The sequence below is a fragment of the Anabrus simplex genome, chromosome 1 (assembly GCF_040414725.1).
Source record: "Anabrus simplex isolate iqAnaSimp1 chromosome 1, ASM4041472v1, whole genome shotgun sequence".
NCBI lineage: Eukaryota > Metazoa > Arthropoda > Insecta > Orthoptera > Tettigoniidae > Anabrus > Anabrus simplex.
In genome coordinates, this window is record NC_090265.1 from 1,167,593,205 (window position 1) to 1,167,606,227 (window position 13,023).

Here is a 13,023-nt window from a genome sequence, read left to right on the forward strand (position 1 = left end):
CAGCAATCGGTTCTGTACTTCCTGGGCTAGCTCCAGGTATTCCACCTGGTCAGTTGGATCCCTAACTCTTTGCCATCTTTTCCTATAAGCACTTTTAATATGGATCAAGTCCTTAAGGAGATCCGGCGTGATGTAGTCTTCTTGAGGAGATCCAGCGTGGTGTCATCTTGGGTGCCTTGGTGGTACTGAACCTGCAGCTAGACTGTATTCATGGTTATTACCTGGCCAGAACCCATTTCCAACGTGGTCCACACATTTTGACGATGATCCAGAACATTATTATTATTATTAGAGTGGGTGATATTAGTTGAATTTAGGTTGTTATTATTATTATTATCATAATTATTGATGTTCTGGACCTTGCAGCAAGATGCAAGACCGCTACTTGGCGGTAATTTACATCTGCTGCCATTGTCATTGCTGTCAATATGACCAGCACCATTGTTGCACGTACGTAAGTGCACACGATTTCTGGTGATATAAATGATATACTTCTGTCCATTATTGAACTTATTATAGAAGTGAACAATTGCATGGTCAATATCATTCCTATCATTTATTTCAAATATGTTAACATTTTTATTTATATGCCACGAGAATCTACTGTAATCTAACTTTAAGTTCTCCAAAGGAAAAGATGGCTCTTGAAAATGAACCCAGGAAAGATTAAAAATTATTGGTTTATGATCAGTATCAAGTACATTATGAACAGTAAAATCCAGAAAGAAGGCATGTTCCTTTATGTTTTTAAGGAGATTCCAAATACCAATGTTCACATCTGTTACATTCAGTTTTGAGATGTAAGTATCCCCACAAAAAAGAATATCATCTTCAGTTTTTGAGATGTGTGTCCTCATACAAGGAATTCAGCTCCTTATCACCCCCGTCCCCAAGATGATTTTCCCCCAAAAATGGATTTTTCTTTTGTTTTTAAAGGAGATCCAAATACCAGTTTTCACGTTTGTAACAACTTTAGTTTTTATTAAATTTAAGTATCCTCATACAATTAATTCAATTAATTTTTCAATTTTCCAGCCCTCCCCCCCTTCACTGGATTTTCCAAAATCAAAGCAATACATGTTTCTTTATATTTAAAGTAGATTCCAAATACCAATTTTCATGTCTGTAACATCTTTCGTTTTTGAGTTAATAGTACCTTCATACAAATAATTCAACTAATTTTTCGGGTCTCCTCCCTCCCCTTTAAGTGGATTTCTGAGAACGAAAAACAGTATTTCTTTATTTTTAAAGAAGATTCCAAATACCAAATTTCATGCCTGTAACTTCTTCAGTTTTTGAGATCAGTATTCTAATAAAAAGAATTCAACCCCATTTTCAGTCAAATGGTTTTTCCAAAAACAAAAAATATGTGACTGTTTCTTTATTTTTAATAGAGATAAATACCATTTTTCACTTCTGTAACATGTTAAGTTTTTGAGATATACTGTAGACATGTTCTTTTTAAAATTTGTTTTTTTCTATTTGCTTTACATCACACCGACACAGATAGTTCTTATGGCAACGATGGGATAGGAAAGGCCTAGGAATGGGAAGGAAGTGGCCATGGCCCCCAGCATTTGCCTGGTGTGAAAATGGGCAACCACGGAAAAACATCTCACAGCTGCGCGCTCCTAACTGCATGGCCAACTCACCTGGTTTTTAATATTTCACCCCCTTTTTAGTTCCCCTTAAGTGGAGTTTCCAAAAACAAATAACCTATGTTTCTTTACTTTTACCTTTTACAGGTGATTCCAAATACCAATTTTTCCATCTGTAACATTTTCTGTCATATACTGCAGATATAGCCTTTCTAAAAATTCAGCCCATTTGTTGCTCCTGTTTAACCCTCATTAACTGGATTTTCCCAAAAACAAAAAAAATATGTTTCTTTATTTTTAAAGGGGATTCCAAATACCAATTTTCAGGTCTGTAATATCTTCAGTTTCTGAGATATAAGTATCCTCTTAAAGGCATTCAACACCTTTTCACCCTTTTTCACCCCGTCCTAGTGGGATTTTCCAAAAACAAAAGACGTGTTTTATTTTTATTTTTAAAGGAGATTCTAAATACAGTACCAATTTTTACATGTGTAAAATTCACCCCCCCCTTTTCACCCCCTTAGCGATGGAATATCCGAAAATCCTTCCTTAGCATGCACCTACATTGTAATATATGTATATCCTCAAAATTTCATTTCTTTATGTCCAGTAGTTTTGGCTCGGTGATGATGAATGAGTCATTCAGTCAGGACATGTTCTTTTATACTACAAGAAAGAAAGGTCTAATAATACTGCCCTTTGAGACCCCTCTCTTACTGGTGTGGCCATGTTGTCGATCAATCAATCAATGAAAACGAAATGAAATGTCGTATGGCTTTTAATGCCGGGATATCCCAGGACGGGTTCCGCTCGCCAGGTGCAGGTCTTTCTATTTGACACCCGTAGGCAACCTGTGCGTCTTGATGAGGATGAAATGATGATGAAGACAACACATACACCCAGCCCCCGTGCCATTGGAATTAACCAATTAAGGTTAAAATCCCCGACCCCGCCGGGAATCGAACCCGGGACCCTCTGAACCCAAGGCCAGTATGCTGACCATTCAGCCAACGAGTCGGACAATCAATCAATCAATCAATCAATCAATCAATCAATCAATCAATCAATCAATCAATCAATCAATCAATCAATCGATAGATCAATCGATCAATCAACACTGATCTGCATTTAGGGCTGTCGCCCAGGTGGCAGATTTCTAACTCTTACATATATTGAACACATACCGGTACATATTAAACTATGCATACAAATTTAGGTAAGTTAAGTATGCCTATACCAATATCTATGTTGAATATAAAAAGTGAACTTTCATGGAATAATTCACAAAAGTATGACAGACCTACTCATGCATCACAGACAAATTAAATGAATAATCCTAAAATAGAAAGTATTTCTGAACAAGGAGGTTATCAGACATATTCATAATGACTAGGGTATCCTATGGATCAACTGGCTGGCTGTGTCACTTTTACTCATTTAGCACTACCCAGGAGGTACATGCAGCACATGTATGCTATGGACATGAACAAATTCTACCACTTCTATCAGGTAATTTCATGAAATCTGTGAGAATCCTGAACTACCTGTGCATAGAGATCTGCTTGCTGTTAATCTCAATGGGTTAAAGTCAAATAACACACCTCTGCATGATGCCACTGACATATTTATGAAAGGTTTCAACCTCCTTGAGAAATGGAAGGATCGCTGGAAAGCAGCAACAGAGGTGCATCTACATAATATATTTTCAGGTGTCAAACTTGCATGTGAATTCCAGCTACAATGTAAGATCTGGATTGGAAGGCCATGCAAGTTACAGGATATGCTGCATAAATGGAACTAGCTATTGACTCCCACAAATGATTGTAAAGTTCCATGTCAGACCGTTCATCACATCATCAACAAATGTGTTATCAAGGCAGACAAGAGAAATTTTGTATAGAAACTCCAGAAGCTTTAGCCATTGTTTCATTGTTGTGTACATATTTGTGTTAAGATTATTTCCTAACAGGGGTGTATAATAGCCATTGACTAAATAAATAATCAGACATGTTTATCAAATAATATTAACAGTTAGTTCCAAAAGCAGTATGAGACTACTTCTAAGAAGTTGATTTATTTTAAACTTTGTCACAATAAGAAACTATATCCATATGAATCAAAAATATATAAATAATAATAGTATAATATAAATAATGTAAATGCCACAGTATTTAACAGTAATTTTTAAAAGGTTTCTTCAACTTTTTACAACTAGCTTTTCCATTAGAGAAGAGTTCTTTACCTTATACAATCTGTCCTGTTTGTACTTAGAGTCATTAATACATTACCACACACTTACTGATGAAAAGCTTTTAGATGGTATACAAAAGGTTCATAAAGTCAAGATATAGAAAATAATGTGAAGTTATTTTTTATCCCACTTCTGATATCCTTGCTGGTACAAGAAGTGTGACATCAGGTTTATATGTACTTTCTCAGTTCATACTTCCCAAATATATTTTCTCAGCTACATGCACCTTCGTAGGTTTTCGTCCTTGGGGTGAGCTTCAGTTTAATGCCATTGGCAGACTTCAGAATGAGCTCAATTGTAAGTTCAGGCTCAAAGCTTGGCTCTGAAGACAGATGATAATGCCACAAAATCTTTGAAATTACTGCCTTCATTTCCAACAGAGCAAATTTCTGACCTATAATAGAAAAGAAATCTTTATTAAGGGTGAGGTGAGGTGAGGTAATTCTTAGTAAAATCAGTTTGTTAAAAAAAGTTTTTTCAACTATCAATGAAAGGTACTGTAATGACTGCACTTCCTATGCAATACAGTATAACAAACAACTGACAAGTATTATAGAAAGATAGGAACACATAACAGGATCAACACAAGAAGAGGTCAGCATTGGAAGAGAGACCAATAGAAAAGAAGCCAAAGTCAAGCACGTAAGAAGTGGATTTTCAAAAAAGTGTTTATATTTAAAGGAGATTGCAAATACCAATTTTCATGTCTGTAACATCTTCTGTTTTTGAGATAAAAATAAATCAACCCCTTTTTCAGTCCATTTTACACCGCACCCCCTGCTGTGTTGTTTTTCAAAAAACAAACAAATACGTATTACTTTTATTTTTAAAAGACAAAGATACTGATTTTCATGTCTGTAATGTGTTACGTTTTTTATATATACTGTATATATGCTCATTTTAAAAATTTACCCACTTAAACACTTTCCCTTATGTGGATTTTCAGAAAACAAAGAAATGTGTGTTCTTTTAATTTTACAGGAAATTCCAAATACCAATTTTCACGTCTATAACATGTTATGATTATGAGATATTTTAAAAATTCACCCTTTTTGTCACTCCTGTTCACCACCCCTTAAGTGGATTTTCCCAAAACAATAAAATACCAGTACGTGTTTCTGTACTTTTAAAGGAGATTAAAAATACCAATTTTCATGTCTGTAATGTGTTATGTTTTCTATATATACTCATTTTAAAAATGTATCCCCTTTAACACTTCCTCTCAAGGTGACACTCCTGAGATAAACAGATATTTTTACCTAATGCATGGATTGTCATTAAACTTTGTAGGAATGTCACCTATATAAAAGTGGAGATATCACGAACATGTATTTCATATACAATTAATAGTTTTTCCAAAATAATTTATTTTTGAAATTAATTCCATTTTTCATGAAATTTAATTAACATGTTAATGAAAATTTGTAATTATGTAGATAACACTTCTTTAAAAAGCAATCAATTTTTCTGTACATAATTTATATAAGGCGATATATCATACTAAAATTTGTGTAATTTTTATGTTCTAAAATTTTGGACTTGAAAATCTCTACTACTTGAAAAAATTCTGCAAGCTGTGATACATATACCGTACAAATTTTGTTACATTTGGCAGAATATTATGGGAGAAAAATGGGATTTAAATGTAAAATTGTAATTGGTGGGAAAATTGAAACAAAGTCCAAATGATGTTTTCTTCCTGATTCATTACCTAAAAGTCACCAGAACTGTATATTTTTCCTTCCTTTTCTTTCTTAGCAGCTTCTGCATGAATACTGGGTAACTCTAGAAGCTTGTGTCTTCTCCTTCTCCAAGGAATGGAAAATGAGTCACCTGCATTTTGTTTTTCACAATGCAACTTTTCCTGAGTCGAAATTATGGGGATTGTCATTTCTGTCATGTCTTGATTGTTGCTATAAGTGCAGGACTTACATGGCTTGAAGTTGATGTGACACATTCCTGATGAGAATAACATCTGATTACGATAACATTTCATGACCTTATGTCCCTGGTTTCTTCAATGGAGGCTCCTGTTCGGTAATATCAAAAGTTCAGCCATTCGTCACTTAGCTAAGGCTGTTTTATGTTTACGCATATCGTTTATTCACTTGGATACAAGCTATCAATTGTTACAGCACACTATCTTTCAACAATAATAGTATCTTGATACACAACTACAATAGGTGGTGCGTGGACTTCACAAAAGTCAACCGACTGGCTACCACCACAGAACTCACAAAAAAGATTAACAAGAATAACAAAACTTACAGTTGTCAGCTGAGTACTGAAATATTAGTCTGTAACAGGTTTTATAAATTCATTCAGAAATATGGCAGATCTTACAGCTGGATTCTGCATAAATATATCAGGAGAGGGGGCCTAATTTTGCCTAATTTCATCATTTTTTAACAGTTATTTAGGTATATTTTTAGCTATTTTTATTTTATTTCGTCAATAATTTAGCTAAATTTTATTTCCACTTTTCAGCAATAACAGCTAAACCAAGAACTAGTTGATAACACATTTGCAGTATAACAATGTTGTATTTTTCCATAAGTATATATACATGAGTTATGCTTCCGCTTAGTACACATACAGTATTACACATTATATCAAAGCATGGAAATTTGCCTCTAGTCATGCTGCATCCCACAGAGGCAAAGACAAGATTAATAGGGAACATGTGGGCAGTCCTTTCTTCCCTCTTCATCTGGTCATCAACCATACCCATAAATTGTTTTATTCATGTTTCTACAAACTAGCGTGCTAACACTTTGATAAGGATCATGTGCCACCACTGCATAAAGCAGATAATTACAGGCCAAACAGCTTAACATGTGTTGTTTTTAAGCTGTAGGAAAGCATTCTCTCATTATATGTCTTCATGAAAACAAGAGAAGAAAAGTTTTATGACAGACTCTTTAAATAATATTTCACCCATTCATTTTAGTTTTTAGTTTTCCAATGTTTTATTAATCGTATAAAGCTGATGATGGTCTAAACATGTACCTAAACATAACATACTAAACTTTTTTTTTTTAATTATTTAAGTGTTATTCAATAAAGTATTGAAAAGGCAGACCAAAAAATCAAATTTTGTATAATAGAGTTATTTACCACCTCTCGACACCTGACGTTGAGTTGCTCTATTTGCTCTATTGCTGTGCTGAGGTAACCTGGCCAGACATGTTGAAGCTATTGCTGTTGTTGTTATTGTTATTAATTTGCTTGCCCAATATCTTAAATTTCTCTTTTGAGTAATGTTAAGCACCGCTGTCTGATCATTACAATATATTTTCCCTGATCTTTCAAATGAAAGAAAGTAAACTGGCAAGCTTGTAACTTTATTTTACTACTAGCTGATGTACCCGCGCTTCGCTACGGGATTCTCAGAAAGACTGACTTTGTGGTTTTCCTAACTGAAGTCAACATATGTCATTACAAAAACGTCAGTAGGAATGTAGCGATTAAAAGCAATGTTATCACATAAAATACTCGATTAAATGAATAACTACACATTTTCTCACTTTTAACGAACCGTACTACGGTGCCGATCTAACAGTCCAAAGTTCCAGTGCTGGAATGACCTGGCCACAGACAGCCGTAAACACTCCTCTGCCAATATTCCGTTACATATGCGCACTTCTCATTCCAGTCAGTGCCTCAGAGTAGGTATTGAATAGCTCTAATGCTATGATGAACCAGTGTGTTACGTGCCAGTAGTATCGGGAAATTTACGAAACAGGAATGGCATGCTAAAGAAGAAAGTTACCTAATTCCACAACTACTTCTGGCCAATATTTAGGCAGACTGTTACACTCGTACGACTGGGCGAGTTGGCCCTGTGGTTAGGGGCGCGCAGCTGTGAGCTTGCATCCGGGAGATAGTGGATTCGAACCCCACTCTCGGTAGCCCTGAATATGTTATTCCGTGGATTCCCATTTTCACACCTGGCAAATGCTGCCAAGGCCGCTTCCTTCACTTTCATAGCTCTTTCCTATCCCATCAACGCCATGAGACCTACAGTAACTGTATCGGTGCGACGTAAGGCAAATTTAAAAAAAAACTTCGGTACGCAGCAGTGACCCTATTTATCGGAGATGAGTGGCAACAGAAAACAAAGCACATCACAACAAACAATGGTCAATGTAATGTTATTGTTGATCAACTTTATGAGCTTTCTATATTGTAGGCCTTCACACTTAGTTTTCTTTCGACTGTGTGATATTAGGGCGTCTTATAAAATTATTTGTAGTGTAGACTGTAATCCCTCATTCTCTGACTTTACATAGGCTACCGATTTTCATTAAATCCTGTTTACCCATTTTCTGGTGACTCGGCGCTGATACGGACTTGGTAACGAAAATCCAAATTCATGAATATCTCTGATCATAGCCGCTATGGTAACAATGTATAATACATAAATGATCGGAAATATAATACTACATAACTGAAATATTATGTAGTCTTTATCGAAACGACCACTAATAACAATTATTTCAGAATTAAATTTTAGGCCTACCCCTAAACTACCATTTCATTCAGTGTGTATAACATTACTTATGGCCTAGATTATAGCGACTTATTCCTCGACTTTGCATACCGATTTTCATTAAGATAGGACCACTAATAACATAAATATTTGAGAATTCCTTTGTAGGCCTTTCCCTGAACTATAATTTTTCTCAGCATGAATACAATTAATTACGGCCTAGATTGTAGCGACTTATTCCTCGACTCCCCCTACCGATTTTCGTTAAGATACGACTATTAATAAAAAATATTTGAGAATTAAATTTTAGGCCCTCCCCTGGCCTAGATAGTAGTGACTTATTACCCGACCTAATATTCTCTTCAGCCGTTTCCTCGTGATGCGTGTACATACAGACAGACAGAAGACAGACAGACGGAAATTACAGAAAAGTAGAAAGTGCATTTCCTTGTTACAGTGGGCACGACTGATACAGAAAGACCATCCTTTTTAAATTCTGAGCAATGTACAGACAAAACTCTTATTTTATATATATATAGATTGTGGTGCTTATAATTCGGAATATGCCTAAATTGTTATTCTAGACCAGGCCATACTACTACTACTACTACTACTACTACTACTACTACTACTACTACTACTACTACTACTACTAAGTCAGCCTCTGCCCTAAGTATGCATACTGCTCATTCAAAACAGCGCGTCAGAGTAGGGATCGAATAACTGGAATACTATGAAGAACCAGTGTGTTACGTACCAGCTGTATCAGAAAATGTATGGACCAGAGAAATGACATGGTAAAGAAGAAAGTTTTCCAACTCCCCTTCTATTTCCCGCCAACATTCAGTCAGGCTGTTATCCTCGATACGCAGCAGTAATCCCATCTATCGGAGTTGAGACACAGCATAAGAAACAAATATCATCACAATGAAATGTTATTGTTGATCAATGTTATGCGCTTTAGATATTGTAGGCCCTCACATCTAATTTTCTTCCGAATCTGAAATACCACTCATCATAGTCGGTACGGTAAAACTGAATAAACCGGGCGAGTTGGCCGTGCGCGTAGAGGCGCGCGGCTGTGTGCTTGCATCCGGGAGATAGTAGGTTCGAATCCCACTATCGGCAGCCCTGAAGATGGTTTTCCGTGGTTTCCCATTTTCACACCAGGCAAATGCTGGGGCTGTACCTTAATTAAGGCCACGGCCGCTTCCTTCCAACTCCTAGGCCTTTCCTATCCCATCGTCGCCGTAAGGCCTACCTGTGTCGGTGCGACGTAAAGCCCCTAGCAAAAAAAAAAAAAAACTGAATAAAACATAAATGATCGGAAATTGTATTCTCTGTAACTTTTGTTATGTAGTACTTTTCGATAGGACCAAAAAGATAGGTATTAAAATTTAGGCGCCTTCCCCTAAATGACAATTTCTTGTTTGGTTCTTTTTTTTTTTTTTTTTTTTGCTGGTGGCTTTACGTCACATCGACACAGAGAGGTCTTATGGCGGCGATGTAATAGGAAAGGCCTTGGAGTTGGAAGGAAGCGGCCATGGCCTTAATTAAGGTACAGTCCCAGCATTTGCCTGGTGTGAAAATGGGAAACCACGTAAAACCATCTTCAGGGCTGGCGACAATGGGATTCAAACCCACTCTCTCCCGAATGCAAGCTCGCAGTCGTGCGCCTCTAACCGCACGGCCAACTCGCTCGGTAAACTACAATTTCATCCAGGGTGAATAAAATTGTTTATAGCTTAAACTGTAGTTTCTTATTCCCCGACTCTATTTACCGATTTTCACTAAATTCTGTTACCCTATTTTCTCGTGGCTCGGCGTCGATGTGGACTTAGCAACTAAAATACAAATTCATGAATATCTGTGTTATCATATCCGGTACGGTAAAAATCTATAAGACATAAATGGTCGGAAATGTCATTCTGTATAACTTTGGTTATGTAGTATTTATCGATAGGACCACTAATAACACAAATATTTGAGAATTAAATTTCAGGCCTTCCCCTAAACTACCATTTAATTCAGCATGAATAAAATGATGTACAGCCTATATTGTAGTGGCTAATTCTCCGACTTTGTATACCAGTTTTCTTTGAGATAGGACCACTAATGACGTACATATTTAAGAATTGCATTTCAGGCCTTCCCCTAAACTACCATTTCACTCAACGTAAATATAAAATTATTTATAACCCAGATTGTAGCAACTTATTCTGTGACTTTGCATACCAATTTTTATTAAGATAGGACCACTAATAACAAAAATATTTGAAAATTAAATTTTAGGACTTCCCCTAAACTACCATTTCTATCAGCGTGAATAAAATTATTTATGGCTTAGATTGTAGCGACTTATTCCCCGACTTTGCATACCAATTTGTATTAAATTCTCTTTAGCCGTTTTCTAGTGATGCGTGTACATACATACAGACAGACAGATAGACAGACAGACAGAAATTACGGAAAAGTAAAAAGTGCATTTCCTTGTTACTGTGGACATGACCGATACAGAACTGCCATTCTTTTCAAATTCTGAGCAATGTACAGACAAAACTCTTATTTTATATATATATAGATTTATATTATGATCACAGCAATGGAACCCTGAATATGGAAGGGCATTTCTACTTCCAAAATCACACATGGATTGACTAGATTCAAGTTGTGCCTGCCTTAACGAAGAAAGCCCTTTCAAATGGATGTAAGTCACTATTAATCTTTCTAAAGATAGCACATACAATATAGATGGAGGGTTTTGTTGAGCTGATTTCCATCCTTATATGCTGCATTGATAACTGTTCAAAGTAGATTTAACAGCACTAGATACCTGAGGACAAGGAAGATGACAATTCAGTTGTCTTAGGACCACTTCTATTCCATATTATGAATAGATTAAGTCTCAAGGCCAATTAATGAACCACTTTGACATTGCTCATGCTAATGAACTTGGACATATTAGAAATCTGCACCACAAATTTCAATTTTAGATATCATCCATAATGAAAGATTTCTTGGTTGGAGTTATCATCACACCCTCTGTCAGTCACGCACTATAATGTTACATGATTGGTCGTGCTATATCTGTCGGATAGGGTAAGATGTTGCCTGAACGTACTCAAATGTTTACAGAATTTAATTTGTTAGGATATCTCAGACAGTTGACGACATTTCCTCACTTTCAAAGATTTTGTTAAGTCCCTTTCTAAATAGTAAATATATCATGGACATACACAAATAATAAACACCACAGCATAATATAAGTAAAACTTAGAAAATACCAGTTTGCATTCATAACCACATTGAGTGTCATAGTTGAATTGCCCATCATTGAGATATATACGTTTTACAAAAAATGTATTAACCATTTTTGGTAAATAATTGGTTTGCGTGAAAATGCATGCGCGCACACACAGTACAGAACAAACTTAATAATGGATACAAATTTGCATGTTAGAAGAGAATGCAATTAGTGATATTGATCTCTTTACAGTTCTTCTCGTCATGCTCACTAGCCATCAGTACCTTGCACAAGATGTTCAGATTATTTCAGTGTGTTCCAGACACAAATACTTCTTACATTTTACACATATGTGCTTCATCAACCTTGTCCATTTTGACTATTTTGGCAAGTAGAATATCACTTCGACTTTCCCAGTTCTGCTTTCTTGTTTCCTTCCATAGAATTTTCTTCTACTTGTTTACACAATTCCTGCATAGTTCCTCTCCTTCTATGAAGATATTTGCTTACCATTTCAGCAGATAATCTCTTCAGGAAGAGTCTGTAAGTTTTTATTTCCTTCTTGTTGCCCATGTAGATTACCTGAGAATTTATTCCACAGATATTGAGAATTGCATAAAAATTACCAATGGCCATTGCCACTGCTACATTTTAAGTGGCAGACATTTCATCCACAACATCGACTCCTGATTTTGTTCCATTGTAAAACATCACAATTTCTGTTTTTTACCTGTGAGCCTGTTGTCAAATCTATGGCATCATCATAATGCAAAGATGATATCAGAATCTCATTCCTTTATTTCTTGGGTACAATCAAATTCAGCATAAAGTTACTTTTTTTTAATTTTTATATACTGCCCTTTCTTTGGAGCTCAAAAGCAGGCTGATGTCTGATAAACAGTTCTCTACTGTAATTATGCCAAGTAGGTTCTACCAGCCTTATGAATAAGCCTGTTGGCTTATTGCTGACATTATAAACACCTCTGGGTTGTTTTCTAGCATAGATCTGTAGGTTATTAGAGTAGAGGACTTTCGCAACCACAAGAGCATACATTTTTATGCCGTATTTGTTTGGGTTACAATGAAGATATAGCCTAAACTCGCATCTTCCTCTGAAGGCTTCCGGTTTCTCATCATGTATGACATTCTGTCCAAAGAGTAATACTTTTTACAAGTATTCATGAATTTTGTGAACAAGTCCCAAACTGGTACAAGGCAAGATGTTCAGATTATTTCAGTGTGTTCCAGACAAAAATACTTCTGACAATTTACACAGGTATACTTAGTCAACCTTGTCCATTTTGACTATTCTAGCATGTAGAATATCGCTTCCATCTTCCTAGTTCTGCTTTCTTGTTTCCTTCCATAGATTTTTCTTCTACTTGTTTACACAATTCCTGCATAATTCCTCTCCTTCTATGAAGATATTTGCTTACCA

General features: G+C 35.9%; 1 protein-coding gene across 3 annotated transcripts in view; it reads right to left on the bottom strand.

The window, feature by feature from the left end:
* Window positions 1-3,606: 3,606 nt before the first annotated feature.
* Window positions 3,607-13,023, bottom strand: part of LOC136858145 (cytochrome P450 4C1) — a 305,232-nt gene continuing 295,815 nt past the window's right edge. For all 3 annotated transcript variants that reach the window (XM_067137470.2, XM_067137471.2, XM_068225431.1), the window contains one exon: window positions 3,607-4,243. In XM_067137470.2, the coding sequence (XP_066993571.2) occupies window positions 4,062-4,243 (182 nt within the window). In that variant the 3' untranslated portion in view covers window positions 3,607-4,061. The remainder of the gene's footprint in view (window positions 4,244-13,023) is intronic.